Raw genomic sequence first — 19,732 nt, 5'->3', positions numbered from 1 at the left:
TCAGACTCTTTTGTTGACCATGATGGCTACTCCATTTCTTCTAAGGGATTCTTGCCCACAGTAGTAGATATAATGGTCATTTGAGTTAAATTCACCCATTCCAGTCCATCTTAGTTCGCTGATTCCTAGAATATCGACGTACGAACAAAGCTAGTAGAGGTGATGGAATTCCAGTTGAGCTATTTCAAATCCTGAAAGATGATGCTGTGAAGGTGCTGCACTCAATATGCCAGCAAATCTGGAAAACTCAGCAGTGGCCACAGGACTGGAAAAGGTCAGTTTTCGTTCCAATCCCAAAGAAAGGCAATGCCAAAGAATGCTCAAACTACCGTACAATTGCACTCATCTCACACACTAGTACAGTAATGCTCAAAATTCTCCAAGCCAGGCTTCAGCAGTACGTGAACCATGAACTTCTAGATGTTCAAGCTGATTTTAGAAAAGGCAGAGGAACCAGAGATCAAATTGCCAACATCCACCAGATCATCAAAAAAGCAAGAGAGTTCCAGAAAAACATCTATTTCTGCTTTATTGACTATGCCAAAGCCTTTGACTATGTAGATCACAATAAACTGTGGAAAATTCTTTAAGAGATGGGAATACCAGACCATCTGACCTGTCTCTTGAGAAACCTCTATGCAGATCAGGAAGCATCAGTTAGAACTGGACATGGAACGACAGACTGGTTCCAAATAGGAAAAGGAGTACGTCAAGGCTGTATATTGTCACCCTGCTTATTTAACTTATATGCAGAGTACATCATGAGAAATGCTGGGCTGGAAGAAACACAAGCTGGAATCAAGATTGCTGGGAGAAATATCAATAACCTCAGATATGCAGATGACACCACCCTTATGGCAGAAAGTGAAGAAGAACTAAAGAGCCTCTTGATGAAGGTGAAAGAGGAGAGTGAAAAAGTTGGCTTAAAGCTCAACATTCAGAAAACTAAGATCATGGCATCTAGTCCCATCACTTCATGGCAAATAGATGGGGAAACAGTGGAAACAGTGTCAGACTTTATTTTTTGGGCTCCAAAATCACCACAGATGGTAATTGCAGCCATGTAATCAAAAGACACTTACTCCTTGGAAGGAAGGTTATGGCCAACCTAGATAGCATATTTAAAAGCAGAGACATTACTTTGCCAACAAAGGTCCATGTAAGCAAGGCTATGGTTTTTCCAGTAGTCATGTATGGATGTGAGAGTTGGATGGTGAAGAAAGCTGAGCGCCGAAGAATTGATGCTTTTGAACTGTGGTGTAGGAGAAGACTCTGGAGCATCCCTTGGACTACAAGGAGATCCAACCAGTCCATCCTAAAGGAGGTGAGTCCTGGGTGTTCATTGGAAGGACTGATGTTGAAGCTGAAACCCCAATACTTTGGCCACCTCATCTGAAGATTTGACTCATTGTAAAAGACCCTAATGCTGGGAAGGATTGGGGGCAGGAGGAGAATGGGACAACAGAGGATGAGATGGCTGGATGGCATCACCGACTCGATGGGCATGCATTTGGGTGGACTCAGGGAGTTGGTGATGGACAGGGAGGCCTGGCGTGCTGCGATTCATGGGGTCACAAAGAGTCGGACATGACTGAGCGACTGAACTGAACTGAATATCCTCTCTGGTGATGTATCGATTCAGATTTTTTGCCAGTTTTTTAATTGTGCTCAGTCGTTCAGTCATGTCTGACTCTTTGCAGCCGCATGGACTGTAGACTGCCAGGCTCCTCTGCCCATAGAATTTTCCAGGCAAGAATACTGGAGTGGAGTGCCATTTCCTCCTCCAGGGAATCTTCCCGACCCAGGGATCAAACCCACATCTCCGGCATTGGCAGGCAGATTCTTTACTATTGGGCCACCTGGAGAGCCTATTTTTTAATTAGGTTGATTGTTGTCTTTTTATTGGGCTGAGAGTTTTTTAGTATATTCTGGTAACCTTTTATCAAATATGTGATTTTAAAATATTTTCTCCCATCAGTGACTTGGCTTTTCCTTCTGTTAGCAGTATCCTTCAAAAATCAAAAGGTCTTAATTTCGATGATGTCCAATTTATCCTTTTTTTATTATAGATTATGCTTTTGTGTTGTATCTAAGAAATCTTTGTCTAACCTGGGGTCACAAAGATTTTTATTCATATGTTTTCTTAATATGAAAAATATAAAATAGAAATTTTATAGTTTTAGGTTTTACATTTAGGTTGGTGATCCATCTTAAGTTAAATTTCTAATATGATATTGGAGTATGAATCCAAGTTCACTTTTTTCACATAGATGTCCAGGTGTTCTAGCACTATTCATTGAAAAGAGTATCCTTTCTCCACCGAGGCAATTTTGCAATTTTGTCAAAAACTAATTGACCTTATGTATATGGGTCTGTTTCTGTTCTCTTTTTTTCTATTGAGATTTATATGTATCTTATAGATTTACTTCTGCCAGTACCACACTGTCTTCATCAATATGTCTTCCAATCCATGAACGTGGTACAGCTCTTCATTTATTTAGATTTTCTAGTTTTTCTCAGCAGTGTTTTATAGTTTTTGGTGTACAGATCTTCCTCATCTTTCTCAGATTTATCTAAGTATTTAATTTTTAGATGCTATTATAAATGACAATGTTTTTATAATTTTCATTTTCAAGTGTTAATAGTATATAGATAAACAATCGATTCTTGTATATTGATCTTGTATTCTGATACCTTGCTAAACTCTCTTATTGTTTCTAGAAACTTTTTATAAATTTCATAGGATTTCCTACATAGACAATTCCATCCTATTTTCTCCTCCTCTTCAATCCTTATTGCACTGACCAAATCCTCCAGTAACAGAATTAAGTAAAACGGTCACCCTGATCTTAGGGGAAAAGCATCCAGTCTTACACCATTAAGTATGGTGTTAGCTGTTGGTTTTTGCTAGATGCACTTTATCAGATTGAGGAATTTTCTTTTATTAATAGTTTCTTAAGTGTTTTTAATCATGAAAGCATGTGTGAGTTTGTCACTTCTGCGTCTATGGAGATGATCATATGGTTTTTCTTTTTTATTCAGCTAATACAGTAAAATTAATTCTTGAACATTAAACTGACCTCACATTCCCAGAGTAAACCTTACTTGGCCAGGTGTATTATCCTTTTAATGTTTTGTTAGATTTAATTTACTAATGGTTTGTTAAAGAATTTTTGCATCTATGTTTATGAAGAATGTCAGAGTGTAGTTTGCTTGTTAATGTCTTTGGTTTAGGTGTCTAACCTTAGAGAATAAGTTGAGAAGTATTTCTTTCTTTTCCAATTAGTAGAAGGGTTTGCATGGAATATTAATATATTAATAAATTAATGAGTGTGATATATAGTTAGATTCTATAATTGAATGTTAATATATAAATATATTAATAACTTTATTAAATGGAGTCATGCGATGTGATCTTTGTGGTTGGCTTCCTAACATAATGTTTTCAAGGTTTATCTATATTGTAGCCTCTATCAATAAATATTTCATTGCTTTTTATGATCGAATAATATTTATTCCATTATATGGATATACCACATTAATTTAAATTATCCACTCATTAGTTGATGAACATTTGAGTTGTTTTACTGTGACAGTTTTGGCCACTATAAATAATGCTGTTGAGCATTCATGTATAAGTTTGTTTTGGGGACTGTGCTGGGTCTTCATTGCTGTGCAGGCTTTTCTCTAGTTGCCGCGAGCAGGGCTACTCTGTTGTTGCAGTGCACAGTCTTCTCGTTGTGGTGGCTTCACTTGTTGCAGAGCACAGGCTCGAGGATGTGTGGACTCAGTAGTTGCAGCACATGGACTTAGCTGCTCTGCTGCATTTGGGACCTTCCTGGACTAGGGATCAAAGCTGTGTTTCCTGCATTGGCAGGTGGATTGTTAACCTCTAAGCCACTAGGGAAACCCCACGTATAAGTTGTTATGTGGGCATGTGTTTCATTTCTCTTAGGTATATATCTGTAGAAGTAGAATTGCTGGGTTATATGCTTACTATTTGTTTTAACCTTCTAATAAACTGCCTAACTACCAGGCTCTTTTCCAAAGCATCTGCACCATTTATATTCCTGCCAGCAGTGTGTGACGGTTGCAATTTCCCAACATCCTCTCCAACACTTATTATCTACCTTTTTAATTATAGTCATTTTGTTGTTGTTTAGTTGCTCAGTCGTTTCCAACTCTTTGCAACCCCATGGACTGCAGCATGCCAGGCTTCCCTGTCCTTCACTATCTCTGGTGTTGGCTCAAACTCATGTCCATTGAGTTGATGATGCCATCCAACCATCTTATCCTCTGTTGCCCACTTCTCTTCCTGCCCTCAGCCTTTCCCAACATAAGAGTGTTTTCCAGTAAGTGAGCTCTTCACATCAGATGGCCAGAGTATTGGAACTTCAACTTCAGCATCATTATCCCAATAAATACTCAGGGTTTATTTCCTTTAGGATTAGATTGGTTTGATCTCCTTGCTGTCCAAGGGATTCTCAAGAGTCTTCTCCAACACCACAATTCAAAAGCATCAATTCTTCAGCACCCAGCCTTCTTTATGGTCCACCTCTCACATCCATACATGACTACTGGAAAAACCATAGCTTTGACTAGACGGACCTTTGTCAGCAATGTAATGTCTCTGCTTTTTAATACTCTGTCTAGGTTTGTCATAGCTTTTCTTCCAAGGAGCAACCGTCTTTGAATTTCATGGCGGCAGTCACTGTCTCCAGTGATTTTGGAGCCCCCAAAACTAGAGTCTGTCACTGTTTCCATTGTTTCCCCATCTATTTGTCATGAAGTGATGGGACCAGATGCCATCCATGATCTTAGTTTTTTGAATGTTGAGTTTTAAGCCAGCTTTTTCACTGTCCTCTTTCACCTTCATCAAGACGGTCTTTAGTTCCTCTTTGCTTTCTGCCATAAGGGTAGTATCATCTGCATATCTGAGGTTACTGATATTTCTCCCAGCATCTTAATTCCAGCTTGTACTTCATCCAGGCCAGCAGTTCTCATGATGTCCTCTGCATATAAGTTAAATAAGCAGGGTGACAATATACAGCCTTGACGTACTCCTTTCCCAGTTTGGAACCAGATTGTTGTTCCATGTCCAGTTCTAACTCTTGCTTCTTGACCTACATACAGGTTTCTCCTTACAGGAGGCAGGTCAGGTAGTCTGGTATTCCCATCTCTTTAAGAATTTTCCGGTTTCTTATGATCCATACAGTCAAAGGTTTTAGCATGATCAATGAAGCAGAAGTCGATGTTTTTCTGGAATTCCCTTGCTTTTTCTGTGATCCAATGGATGTTAGCAATTTCATCTCTGATTCTTCTGACTTTTCTAACCCTAGCTTGTACATGTGGAATTTCTTGGTTCATGTACTATTGAAACCTAGCTTGAAGGATTTTGAGCATTACCTTGCTAGCATATGAAATGAGTGCAACTGTGCAGTAGTTTGAACATTCTTTGGCATTGCCTTTCTTTGGGATTGGAATGAAACTGACCTTTTCCAGTACTGTGGCCACTGCTGAGTTTTCCAAATTTGCTGGCATATTGAGTGCAGCACTTTCACAACATTATCTTTTAGGATTTGAAATAACTCAGCTGGAATTCCATCACCTTCACTAGCTTTGTTTGTAGTGATGCTTCCTAAGGCTCACTTGACTTCATACTCCAGGATGTCTGGCTCTAGGTGAGTGACCACACCGTAGTGGTTATCCAGGTCATTAAGATCTTTCTTGTATAGTTCTTCTGTGTATTCTTGCCACCTTTCCTTAATATCTTCTGCTTCTGTTAGGTCCATACCGTTTCTGTCCTTTATTGTGCCCATCTTTGCATAAAATGTCCCGTTGGAATCTCTGATTTTCTTGAAGAGATCTCTAGTCTTTCCCATTCTATTGTTTTCCTCTGTTTCTTTGCATTGTTCACTTAAGAAGGCTTTCTTATCTCTCCTTGCTATTCTTTGGAATTCTGCCTTCAATTGGGTGTATCTTTTAATATTTTGGTGGATGTGAATTAATATCTCTCATTCTTTTTTTTCCTGATCATCTAGATAGAAGTTTATCAATTTTATTGAACTTTTCAAAGAACCAGCATCTGGGTTAATTGATTTTCTCTATTTTTCTGGTTTCTACTTCATTGATTTCTGCTCTGATATTTATTATTTTTCTTCTGCTGCTTTTTTGGGTGTCTTCTTTTTCTGATTTTTTAAAGAGGAAGCTAAGATCATTGACTTGAAACTTTTTTTAAATATAGGCATTTTAATGCTACAGATTTCTTACTAAGCACTATTTTATTTGTATCTCACACATGCAACTTTTTTGATATGTTTATATTTATTTTCATTCAGTTCAGAATACTTTCTGATTTACTTTTTGATTTCTTCTTTGACTCATTGGTTATTTAGAAGTATGTTATAAAATATTTGGGCATCTTCTGCGTATCTTTCTGTAACTACTTTCTAATTTAATTTCATGTGGTCTGAGAACATATTTTGTATGATTTGAATCTTTTAAAATCTATTGAGGCTTGTTTTCTGGCCCAGAATGTGGTCAACCATGGTTAATGTTCTTTGTGCACTTGAGTGGAAAATGTATTCTACTCTGGTTGGGTGGAATAGCCTACAGGTCTCACTTAGGTCAAGTTGATTGATAATATTGTTAAGTTTTTCTATACTCTTACTGATTTTCTGACTGCTTAATTATTGAGAGAGGGCTGTTGAAATTTCCACCTATTGTTGTGGATTTGCCTATTTCTTTTTTTAATTCTATCATTTTTTTTTTCTTCATGTATGTCATGTAGGGTCACTATGTACCCCTTGATGAAATGATTCTTTTATCGTTATGAAATGACCCTTTTAGTCTCTGGCAACATTTTTTTGCTATGAAATCTACTTTGTCTGATATTAATATAGACATTCCAGCTTTCTTTGATTATCATTAGCATAATATATCTTTTTCCGTGCTTTTAGTTTTAACCTATTTGTATCTTTATACTTAAAGTGGGCTTCTTGTAAATAACTTGCTTTTATATCTAATCTAATGGTCCCTGTCATTTATTTGTCATATTTGGACCAGGAGTCAGCTATCTGCAGCCCCTAAGCCAAATCCAGCCACCACCTGCTTTTATTTAAAAAGTTTGATTGGAACACAGCCAAGTCCATTTATCTACACAGTCATGACCGTGGCAGAGTTTGCCAACCTCTGGTTTAGATCATTTATATATTTTTTAAACTTTTTATTTTGTATTGGAGTATAGCCAATTAACAAACAATGTTGTGATCATTTCAGGTGAACAGCAAAGGGACTCAGCCATACATATACATGTGTCCATTATCTCCAAACTCCCCTTCCGTCCAGGCCACATAACACTGAGTTACTATACAGTAGTAAACCATTTATATTCAATGTGTTATTGTTATGGTTGAGCAACCCTGTTGCTGTATGTTTTTATTTGTCTTGCGTTCTTTTTTCCTTTTGTCTTTCTTCTTTTGGATCAATTGATTATTTTTCATAATTCCATTTGATCTTCTTTGTTGGCTCGTCAGCTATAATAATTCTCCTTGTTGTTTTAGTGATTGCTACTAGAGCTTTCAGAAAATAACCATAGGGAATGACCCTGGAATCCCTTGATTCTCTTACCTTGTGTTTTACCAGAATGTTACCTTTCTGGATCCTAATAAATTGAGGTGTATATGTCATATCCTTATCCCCCTTTACACTCTACAGAAAAGAAAGATAGGGTAGATAGGGACTTTTGTTTGCCGATGTATGAATAGCCAAAATAGATTTCTCATGTATGATTTAGATTGAAAGTAGAATTGCATTTTTAGGAATATCCACCTGTGAGAAACACTTGGTGATTCATTATTTTGAATCATTTTTTGAAACTGATTTTTGAGATACTCTAATGTAAAGGTCTATGTCTCTGTAGGCAACCATCAATATCGTTTTTGACCGAGTTGGGAAAACTGATCCAGTTACAAGAGGCATTGAAATCACTGTGAATTATCTGGGGATCCAATTTGATGTAAGAGTTGTATCAAAATCCTTGTTTGTTATGTTGAGATTCTACGTCCTTACTCTAGGTACTTGTTTCTGCTTTCATTCTTCTCCCTCTCCTATGTTTTGCCATATTCACATGGCAGATTCATAAAGGGCCTGAAACCATAACTAATGACTGGCAATTATTATTTTCGTGGGTAGTGATCATTTCTACAATTCCTTCTCTTCTCAGTCACAACTACCACTCTCCAACTTCTCCCTACCAAATATTCAACTGTCTGTGATACTTGATGATATCTTCAAACATATAACTCACCTTTGATTCCTCTGGTAGAAAATTAACTACTAATTAGTGTTCCTGTGGTAGAACGAAAATGATTTCTGCTGTAAAAAATTATCTGTATCAATTCATATGGGCTTTGAGCTAAAAATGGTTAACTGTCACCTGTGTACAAATTTTTTTTTAATCTTCTTTCTACCTGTTTTATAACTGGGACAGTCTTGTTCCAATTTAAGTTTAATGTCTTTGTAGAATAGTGTATTTTCCAGGTATTTATATGGCCAGTGATTCTAGCTGATTAGCACTTTGGTAATAAAACCAGTGTCACATTCTTAGTCCTTATGAGTGCCATTTAGTTGTTCTATGATCCTGGCCATAGTTTGCCTGATACCCTCAGCTGGACATGCCCCTGGTAGCTGGATAAAATGAAAATACACCAGAGCAAATTGAGCTCCAGTCCTTGAGAAATAACTCAAGGCACACATTTCTTAGATGATAAATCAACAATGTATTCTTTTTCATGTGAAGGAGCATGGTTTCTTTCCTTCAAGTAGTATATAAAGTATATGGTAAAGCATGCTTCACTCATATTTCATATGTATTTTCCTTTAAAAATTTTTTTTACTGGGGTGAATTTTTAGAAATGCCCTTCCTTGTTAGTGCTTTCTAGGGCTAGTTGCTGTGTATGTATATGTGTTCCATCTGTAACATATCTACACACCACTCCACATTGCATAAATCTGAATAACATCTCTCAGATGTTGACAATACAGCTCCCCTCTGATGCTTTTCAGCCTTGAAATCAAGCACAGGGTATCACAGCTGCCTCTCACTCTGAAGCAATCCAAGAGAAGGAAAAAGTATCGTCCTGTGATTCAAATAAAGGTCAACTACTTCCTAGACCGTAGCTGAGAATGTTTACATATTCTTTTATTATTTAAGTTTTGGGTGATCAGAGAACTGTCATTCACAAATATTAAAAATTATCAGGCTGCTATTTAGTTTCCTTTTAATTCATGCTTTTTACTTGAAGCTATGTTATTGGCTTTGTGTTTCTTCTGATTTATTAGTAGTATTTTCATCACTTCACTGCACTTGCTGTCTTCTGTCCTTAAGTTTTAGGTCTGCTAATTAAGATACCCACTGAAGTCTTCGTATACATGTTTTTATTGCCACTTACTTGCTAATGAAGTTCCCTCTCACAGTCGCATAAGTGATAATAATGTATTGTCTTAACTTTCCCATCTCTCTGAACAGAGATTTAACAAATATTTTTTCTTCCTCTTGTCTTGACAGGTGAAGTTCTGGTCCCAACACATTTCCTTTATTCTGGTTGGAATAATCATAGTCACATCTATCAGAGGACTGTTGATCACTCTTACCAAGGTAGGTTATATCACGGAGTTGAAAAGTACTTAATTACATGTGGCACTGTGAGATAACTTTACCTAATTAAGATTTCTGCCTTCTGAGATCTTAAACAACAACTATAAATTTGTAAAAGACATGCCACAGAATAAAATAAAATAAAAGAAAAGCACATAAATTGATGATGATGTATTTACATCATACACCAGGCAGATAAGTACAGTTACCAAAGGTCATAGAATGAGATCACAGTATGTTTCATTCACTGATGTGTCACCAGCATCTAGAACAGAACCTGGTTCATGGTAGATACTGAGCAGATAGTTGGAATAAATAAATGAGGTAGTATTTGAGGTGAGACGAATAACTGGGAGAGTCACTTGTAAAGAGAATATGATAGTAGGAGAAGCTGAATGTTGGGTTGTTTTCTGATCAACATAGGAAGGTTTCATGGAACTGGAAGGTAAATTCTCTGGTAGAAGAGGTGGGATTTCAAAATCCAAGAGCTGTTGAAATGAAAGGAGCGAAGATGTTGAGAGGGGGAAAGGGCTCTTCAAGCATTCAGCACAATTTTAGGAAGAGCTCAGGAGCCCAGAAACAATTACAGGGGCTTGGAGTGAGCTGGTGTAATTTGCTTTTATGTTATTTAATGATGCTAAAATCATATGTATCACATGGTTTCTGGTAAGTGGGAATCTTTTCACGTTATAATACTTAAAATCACCAACTTACCCATATCAGTTCAGTTCAGTCGCTAAGTCCTGTCTGACTCTTTGCAACCCCATGGACTGCAGCACGCCAGGCTTTCCTGTCTTTCACTGTCTCCTGGAGTTTGCTCAGATTCATATCCATTGAGTCGGTGATGTCATCCAACCATCTCATTCTCTGTCGCCCCCTTCTCCTGCCCTCAGTCTTCCCGAGCATCAGGGTCTTCTCTAATGAGTCGGCTCTTCGCATCAAGTGGCCAGAGTATTGGAGCTTCAGTTTCAGCATCAGTCCTTCCAATTAATATTCAGGAATGATTTCCTTTAGGATTGACTGCTTGGATCTCCTTCCAGTCCAAGGGACTCTCAAAAGTCTTCTTCAACACCACAGTTCAAAAGCATCAATTCTTCAGTGCTCAGCTTTCTTTATGGTCCAACTCTCACATCCATACATCACTACTGGAAAAATCATAGGTTTGACTAGATGAACCTTTTTTGGCAAAGTAATGTCTCTCTCTGCTTTTTAATATGCTGTCTAGGTTGGTTATAGCTTTTCTTCCTAGGAGGAAGCGTCTTTTAATTTCATGGCTGCAGTCACTCTCTGTAGTGATTTTGGATCTGTTTCCATTGTTTCCCCATCTATTTGCCATGAAGTGATGGGACTGGATGCCATGACCTTAGTTTTTTGAATGTTGAGTTTTAAGCCAGCTTTTTCACTCTCCTCTTTCACTTTCATCAAGAGGCTCTTTAGTTCCTCTTCACTTTCTGCTATGAGGGTGGTGTCATCTGCATATCTGAGGTTATTGATATTTCTCCCAGCAATCTTGCTTCCAGCTTATGCTTCATCCAGCCCGGCATTTTGCATGATGTCCTCTGCATATAAGTTAAATAAGTAGGATGACAATATACAGCCTTGATGTACTCCTTTCCCAATTTGGAACCAGTCCGTTGTTCCATGTCCGGTTCTAACTGTTGCTTCTTGACCTGCATACAGATTTCGTGGGAGGCAGGTAGTGTTCTGGTATTCCCATCTCTTGAAGAATTTTCCAGTTTGGTGTGATCCACACAGTCAAAGGCTTTGGTGTAGTCAATAAATCAGATGTTTTTCTGGAACTCTCTTGCTTTTTCTATGATCCAGCAGATGTTGGCAATTTGATCTCTGGTTCCACTGTATTTTCTAAATCCAGCTTGAACATCTGGAAGTTCTCTGTTCACATACTGTTGAAGCCTCACTTGGAGAATTTTGACACTACTTTGCTGGCATGTGAAATGAGTGCAACTGTGTAGTAGTCTGAGCATTCTTTGCCATTGCCTTTCTTTGGGGTTAGAATGAAAACTGACCTTTTCCAGTCCTGTGGCCACTGCTGAGTTTTCCAAATTTGCTGTCATATTGAGTGCAGCACTTAAACAGCATCATCTTTTAGAATTTGAAATAGCTCAACTGGAATTCCATCACGTCCACTAGCTTTGTTCACAGTGATGCTTCCTACAAAGCATCACTAGTAGTATGCTACTAGTTTGTAGTGATATTTTCCCATACTTACCCGTATGGGAAAACTATAAGAGGATCCTTTTGGGGCAGTCTGTTTAAATATCTTATTTATAGCCTTAATCTTATGAACGGTTCTACACAAGATGGTGGCATGGAAGAAACACTTTTATTTACATGCTAACTATACTACTTAATGTTTTTGACACAGGAATCTAGAAGTACTGAATAATCATCTGTCCTCCCTTTCTTGACAGTTCTTTTATGCCATCTCCAGCAGTAAGTCCTCCAATGTCATTGTCCTGCTATTAGCACAGATAATGGTAAGTTTAATGAACTAGCTTTATGTCTAGAGCCGTAAAATACCAGAAATGTTTCATACGTTTTAATATTTTAACAATTTCCTTTGTCTGTCACTGCATTCAAAGCCCCTTCTGGATTCATTTGACCTACAGGGCATGTACTTCGTCTCATCTGTGCTGCTGATCCGAATGAGCATGCCTCTAGAGTACCGCACCATCATCACTGAAGTCCTTGGAGAGCTGCAGTTCAACTTCTATCACCGTTGGTTTGATGTCATCTTCCTGGTCAGTGCTCTCTCCAGCATACTGTTCCTCTATCTGGCCCACAAACAGGCACCAGAGAAGCATATGGCACCTTGAACTCATGCCTGTTACAGACTGCTACAGGCCAGTGGTGTCAGAATTTGGATATATGAGGGAGAAACTGGAGGGGCCAGGGCCTAACATTTTTAAAACAACATAGTGCTATGGGAGCATATTCTACCTGCAGCTTATGCCTTCCTCCTCAGATGATACTGTAATCGTGAGTAGCTTCAGCTTCTCGTTATATGAGAGAGAGAAGTAACTCAAGCTAGCACTCAACCAAGAGCACCCTGTTTGGGTTTGAGGCTGGTGGAGTATGCCAGGTGGTGGGGCTAGATGGAGCCAAGAAACTAAAGGGAGAAAATACACTGGAACTCTGGGGTAAGTGAAATAGAAGGTAGCTGGTTAAACACATGAGATTCTGTTTAAATCAAGGATCCCGTGGAGAAGGTTATGACTTTCCCTTGAGATTGACTATCATTAAAATCAGAGATTGTTAACATTTGGGCCTTACTGTCATTCTGTCAGGGATAGTTTGGTATCATGCTTGTGTTATCTAAGTCAGCGTCCCAGCCCTCCTCCCCATCCCCTTCCCCCTTCAAATAACCAAAAGTTCATCTATGCTGGGGAAGGAGTGGTATGCAGCTGAAATAGAGTTGCCAAGAGACGCTTCAGCGTATGACATTTTTCTTGATTTCCTTTCAACTTAGTTCGATCCCTGGGTTGGAAAGATCCCCTGGAGAAGGGAAAGGCTACCCACTCCAGTATTCTGACCTAGAGAATTCCATGGACTGTATAGTCCATAGGGTCGCAAAGAGTCGGAGACAACTGAGCAACTTTCACTTTCACTTCACTGGTATTATTTAAGAGTGAATTACTCTAAATTCAAGACACTGATGATATTTCATTTTTTCTTTTCATCTGCCATTTGTGGGGTTGTGGGGTAAAACAATGAATAACTTAACTGGAATAAGTCACTTTCCTATCCTAGGACTTAATGTCTTCATCTGTAATAGGAAGCTTTTGGAAAATTTGTAGGACACTCAGCAATGCAATTTAAGAAAATCTTGAATTTTATTACCAAGAAGTCTCTCTTTGTTACTGAGATCTTATTCTGAGTTTTGTTGTGTTGGGGGTTTCTAGAGGCAAAATGAAAGTTAAAACATAAAAAGTTTACCAGAAACAAAAGCACTATTAAGGTTCTATCAGCCAACAGGGAAAATTCAAGCATACTCAAAAGGCATTTTTAATGGCATTTATTTCAGCAACAACAACATTCTTACAAAAGCATAGTTTTAATAGGCTTATCTGCTCAGATACCTTAATTAGCAGTTCTCACATATACAGATTTATGAATCATCTTTGGTACTCTGGGAACCTATAGAAGAAGTAACATCAAACAGAGAAGAGTAGTTAACTTGAAGGTTGAAAGAGATCGCATGAAAAGCATCTGGCTCATATATTAACTTTTCCTAAGTTGGCCATAAATAAGCTCTCTGCAGTAGCCACCCCTGAGACAGATGACAGCAGAAGACAATCACATGTGATGAACTGGTTTCCAAGGAGTTCTTCTCTAACAAAGACAGTAAACCGATGTCAGCTCATTCCTTGGGAAAGGATTCCTGTTAAATACCCAGAAACAGCTGTCAGCCAAAGCCAGTGCTTGTTCTCATCACATCTCTGTGTCTTCAGAATTGGAAGAAGAATGAGAGGCTGTACTGTGGGCCTGTGCAAAAGAAAAAACAGGCGATGTGTAAGTGCTAAGAGTGTGAACTTAAGGAGATAGATGGTCTGTTCTAGATTTGCACCTTGTGAGTCAGGAAAAAGAGTCACTCACTAGAAGCTTGGTGACCAGAATTCTGCACTTGGCTTCATTTCCAGCTTGCTGTTCCACCCTGACACATTCCTTTTAATATCTATATATATATACATATTTCTTTTCTATAAACTAGCATAGTACTATAATTGACTTTCTATAGAGTTATTATAGAATTTTTTTAAAGACATCTAGAATATTTTCTTTGTGAAACAATACAGGATACAAGGTCAGTGGCAACATGTATGCTATGGTCTGCATGTTTGTATCTCCCCAAAGTGCAGAGATTGAAATCCTGTTTCCCAAGGTGATGAGGAGGTGATTAGGTCAGGAGGGCAGAGCTCTCATGACTGAGATTAGGCCTTTATAAGAGGCCTCCCAGAACTCCTTAGCTCCTTCTGCCATAAGAAGGCAAGCCAGAAGTCAGCACTCTGCAACCCGGAAGAGGGCCTTCACTAGACCCTAAATCTGCCAGTGCCGTGATCTTGGGTTTCCGAGCCTCCACAACTGTGAGAAACGAATGTTTGTTGTTTATAAGCCACCAAGTCTATGGTATTTTGTTTAGCAGCCCAAACAGACTAAGACAGCTTATATTCATTAAAAATGAGTATTTTCTTTTTAGATTACCAATCTGCAGAAATAATGTAATGAAAAAAATGTAAAACTTTTATTTAGAGTCTTGGCTTTGTCATACATTTCCTTTATGAATTTGGATAGTTTACTTTTGGACCTCAAGTTCATCTATGAAGAGAAATTGAGACTTGTCAAGGAATTTATCTAAATGAAATAATGTTTAATGGTTATTCTTCCCCAGTAATGAAACTTGAATACCTGCCAGTTATTTTAAAAAGAATATTGTCTCTAACCACCACCATTCATTTTCATGCTCCCCATGAACCGGGCACTATTCAAAGACTTTAACAGTCTTAATATATCCTGATAACAATCCTACAAATTATCTTTGTTTTATAGGTGAGGAAACCGAGGCACAGAGACTAAATCCATTATTTTCTATTACTTGTTACCCAAGGCTGATAAATTATCCAGCCTATTACCCAAGAGTGATAAATGGCAATTCCAGAATTTGTATGTAAATAGTCTGATTTGGGTTCTTCTGGTGTTTTCATTATAATTTTGATAAGTTACTGTCAACTCCATGCTATGAAAAATAAGTTTATTCTTAAACTACCTCCTCTCACCCACGGTAACTGAATTTGCTAGTTCTCTTAACACTGTAATTTTCTAGTGTTTTAGGAAACCTGTGGTAAATGTAGGTACGTGGTGCACTTGTTAAGGACTTTACCATACTCTGGTTAGTTAGATTACTAAAAGCAATGTATCACCACTCACTCGTTCTCGTTCTTCTGCCGTGTGTGAGTCTTGCTCTGATTGTTCTAGCCTTCCTTCATCCGGATCAGGGTCTTCATCCAGCGGATCAGCCATGGAGGAAACGATAGGGATTTTCTTAGCCTGGAAATAATCATAGGCCTTCTTTCCACAGACTAAGAGTGTGACAGTCTTGCCACTGCTCTGGATTCTGTCCACCACCTTCTCATAGGGCTCATCCAGCACGTTCACTCCGTTCACCTCAATGATGACGTCCTCGTCCTCCAGTCCAGCCAGGTCAGCAGGGCCACCCTTCTGCACCTGTGAGCAGAGTTCTGAGTTACCAGTTCCCAACAGAGACCACAGAGTGTTAGACTAGCAATGCTTCAGAGGAGAGATAAGGGCTTTGAGAATTTATTCTCAGTCATGTTGAGAATACAGACATTTCTCCTTGAGGTACAGAAGTTTAACATGGTGCCCTAATGCTTTCTGCTTATGAAAGCTACAATTTCATAAGTGCTACTCAAAAGAATAGTGTTCACAATGGTTGAATATCCTATTGTATATCTTTCATATGGTGCTTTCCAGGGTGAAGGCATTAGATTCCATAGGTCCCCCTTCTTCATTCCCAACTTGAGAGCTACAGAGATAGTCTTCTCACTGTCAGTCCCTGCAGCATAGTGGCATTATGCCAGACACATGCCAGACACACAGAAGCAAACAAATATTACTCCCAGACAAGACTTGTTAGTAGTGACTATCAACTACAGTCATGTCAGCTCACTCTGTTTATTTGATTTGATGTCTAAAGAGACACACAGATGTTTTCAGAAACAAATGATGTGAACTTTGATGTACTCATAGCTATCTGAAAGGGTACGAGACCAGTATTTACTTGAACCCAAGTGAGACACTCAGTATAGGCCTTTGGTGTAATCTTTTTACTGAACCATTAGTGAGTGGGAGGAACTGAGACTCTCCTCACTGTGATTGTGTTCACTGGGCTGCTGGAACCAGCTCACCATACCTCTTTGACGAATGAGCCTGGCTGATCCCGAACGGCGTTTAAATGAAAGCCATAGCCATCTTCACCTCTAGCCAGCCTGCAGAGTTTAGGCTTATGATCTCCTACTTCCTCTGTAGTTTCTGGGCTTGAGACCTCCAGAGGAGCAGGAGTAGGAGCTGGAGCCTCCTTGACAGAACCATTAGGCATTTCTTGGCTTTGATAGTAGAAAAATGGAGAAAAGCCAGCCTTTTGAAAATAAAGTGGAAAAAAACATTAATGATAAGTATGAGAATTTACACTTTATTAAATGTGCTGGTTTAATTTATAAGGTATTCTCTATGTTCCACTCCTCTTCCAGATACATCTGGTTGTGGGCTGTAAAATATCTCTACTACCCTAAACAGAAAAGGTATAAAGGAAGATTGAGCTTAGTTACAGAATAATGAGCATAAACATGTAAGCAAATGTACATACACATAAAATAAAAGCAGTATAGAATGTTGTACAAGGATCCAAAAATAAGTCTAACAGAACTGCTAGTTTATTCTGATTCCATGATAGTGAGCAAGTCACTGAACAAATTGTCAGCTGTCTCCCTGTTGGGAGATTATAAGACATTGAGTGACTTGCCCAATATCTCATGCAGAGGAGGTTCACCTGGCCCGTTCCCTTCAGTAAGATGGTCTTCAGAACTCTTCAGAGCTCCTTAAACACATTAGAGAAAGTGAAACATAAGACAATATTTTTGTCACTATTTTAATTACAGTAATCAATTGGGGGAGTGAGTAGAGGAAGTTGGCGATCACACAGTCACATATGGTAACAAAAGTCAGTTCCAGTCATTTACTACTTGCTTCTCCCACTCCCCCCTAGTCCTGTGTCTGTTGTACTCTATTTTACTATTTGCTGATACAACCATTAGCTGACACTCTGATATGCTAGATGCCTCACTATCTTTTTTTTTTTTTTTTTTTTAAGCTTTTTATTTTGCACTGGAGTATAGCCGGTTAACAATGTTGTGAGAGTTTCAGGTGGACAGCAGAGGGACTTAGCCGTACATATACATGTATCCATTCTCTCCCAAACTCCCTCCCATCCAGATTCCTCAATATCTTTAAATACTTCTAATCCATCTCAACTCCCAGACCGTCCACGTGAAGAAGGCAGTGATGGTCTTAAATATAAAAAGCAGAGAAACAGGAAACATAGGACTGGTTTTTGTTACAGAATGAAGAGTTTAGCTGACTGTGGGTTTTAGTTAAGAGAATTAAAACTTTATTTTATTTAGTTGTATATTTTATATAGTTGTATATTTGGATATGGTAAGATCTTGGATCAGCAGTTTAATTACTGCCCATAGGTGTGCAGGACACTGGTTTAGGCAATGAGTAGAAAATCAAGCAATTGAAGCTGAGCCTGGCCGACCCCATACCACGTTTAAGTGAAAGCCATAGCCATCTTCACCTTTAGCCCACCTGCAGAGCTTAGGCTTATGATCTCCTACTTCCTGTTCAACAACCTGGCTAAAACTGGATTTGGGGTCCTAGTATCATCTGTTTTACCTCAAGACCACATCTTCCTTTCTGAACAAGAGTAGCACCAGCACAGGACTTCCCTGATGATACAGTGGATAAGAATCCTTCTGCCAATGCAGGGGACATGGGTTTGATCCCTGGTCCAGGGAGATCCTGCCTGCCTCAGGGCAACTAAACCTGTTCATCACAACTACTCAAGTCTGTGCTCTCTAGAGTCTGCAAGCTGCAGCTACTGAACCCTGTGCGCTACAGCCTGTGCTCCACAACAAGAGAGGCCACCACAATGAAAAGCCCACACACCACAACTAGAGAAAGTTCTCTCACAGCAACAAAGACCCACCACAACCTAAGATAAAATTTTTAAAAAAGAGTAGCACCAGCACAGAACCTCCCACTTACCCAATTCAGTGAACCTCAGATCTTTCAATGCTATACTTGCAAATCTTCCCACATTTCTTTCTCTTTAAAATGTGGAAAATTGTCAGAGTGACTCATCACATGCAAAAATACTTCTGCTATCACTACAGATCAACTGTATCTGACAGTAGCAGCTAATCTTGAGGCAGAGAAAAGTAATGAGTCTTTACTCATTCTTCATTCAAATATTTGGGTGTCTGGTATGTGCCAAGAACTGGTCTAGGTGTTTGTTTTATTCACTGATATATATATATATATATAGATCCAACCATCATGCACCTACCCATCTATGGAATGTACTTTGGGGGAGAAAAGGGAGGAAGAGGATGGAGACAGGCATCTTTTTAGATCCAATTTCTCTCATACTAATCAAAACATTTAAATTATAGTTAAGTCATTCTGTCATAAGATTAGGAAGCATTGAGAAGGACTTGAGACTTCCCAGGTCGTGCTAGTGGTAGAGAACCTGCCTGCCAGTACAGGAGACACAGAAGATGCAGGCTTGATCCCTCAGTTGGGAAGATGCCCTGGAGGAGGAAATGGCAACTCGCTCATTTTCTTAACTGGAAAATACCATGGACAGAAGATCCTGGCAGGCTACAGTCCATAGGGTTGCAGAGTCAGATGCAACTCAGAGTTGCAAGCACATAAGCAAGCATGCATGAAGAGGAGGACTTGATCCCTGAATTCCCTTTACAGCAGCTACTGCAGTGACCTTCTGACTTCTATTTGACTTTTTCCTCCAACTGGGAGCTCCCCACTCTGCAGAGCTTGTTCCTGGTAGCTTTGGTTGTCTTTAAGCCAAAAGCTAGCTCCTTATGCCTTCTCTATTTGGTGAAGCTGTGCCCCGTAGGACACCTCAAAAATAAGTATATACATGCCTTTCAGATTCAAGTGTGTGTGTTTGTTATTTGTTTTAAATCCATTTATCTGTCAATGGACGCTTGGGTTGATTCCATCTTTTGGCTCTAGTGACTTGATTTGTGGCCTAGCACATGGTCTATTCTGGAGACCATCCCATGTGCACTTGAGAAGAATGTGTATTCTGTTGTTGGGTAGAGTGTTCTGTGTATGACTATTAGATCTAGCTGGTTTGCATTGTTCAAGTCCTCTAGTTCCTTCCTTCTGTCTGGTAGTTCTGTCCAGTATTGAGAATGGGCTATTGAAGTCTCCAACTATCATTGTAGAATTGTA

The 19,732-nt window shown here is 38.9% G+C and overlaps 2 protein-coding genes across 33 annotated transcripts in view; one reads left to right on the top strand and one right to left on the bottom strand.

Moving 5' to 3' along the window:
• The window catches only part of GPHRA (golgi pH regulator A), a 48,914-nt gene extending 35,974 nt beyond the window's left edge, over positions 1–12,940 (top strand). For 6 of the 12 annotated variants that reach the window (XM_081495150.1, XM_081495155.1, XM_081495149.1 and 3 more), the window contains 4 exons: positions 7,922–8,017; positions 9,569–9,658; positions 12,091–12,156; positions 12,289–12,940. In XM_081495150.1, the coding sequence (XP_081351276.1) occupies positions 7,922–8,017; positions 9,569–9,658; positions 12,091–12,156; positions 12,289–12,495 (459 nt within the window). In that variant the 3' untranslated portion in view covers positions 12,496–12,940. Of the gene's footprint in view, positions 1–7,921; positions 8,076–9,568; positions 9,659–12,090; positions 12,157–12,288 lie in introns of all 12 variants that reach the window. The other 6 variants (XM_081495157.1, XM_081495159.1, XM_081495156.1 and 3 more) reach the window with 2 other exon arrangements.
• A 738-nt stretch (positions 12,941–13,678) lies between these two features.
• Positions 13,679–19,732, bottom strand: part of PDZK1 (PDZ domain containing 1) — a 78,784-nt gene continuing 72,730 nt past the window's right edge. For all 21 annotated transcript variants that reach the window (XM_081495128.1, XM_081495135.1, XM_081495140.1 and 18 more), the window contains 3 exons: positions 16,608–16,832; positions 15,605–15,901; positions 13,679–14,164 (listed from right to left, as the gene is read on the bottom strand). In XM_081495128.1, the coding sequence (XP_081351254.1) occupies positions 14,111–14,164; positions 15,605–15,901; positions 16,608–16,832 (576 nt within the window). In that variant the 3' untranslated portion in view covers positions 13,679–14,110. The remainder of the gene's footprint in view (positions 14,165–15,604; positions 15,902–16,607; positions 16,833–19,732) is intronic.

Source organism: Giraffa tippelskirchi, chromosome 5, assembly GCF_054371585.1.
Source record: "Giraffa tippelskirchi isolate mGirTip1 chromosome 5, T2T-mGirTip1v1.2.pri, whole genome shotgun sequence".
NCBI lineage: Eukaryota > Metazoa > Chordata > Mammalia > Artiodactyla > Giraffidae > Giraffa > Giraffa tippelskirchi.
This window is presented reverse-complemented; position numbering and strand designations above follow the sequence as displayed.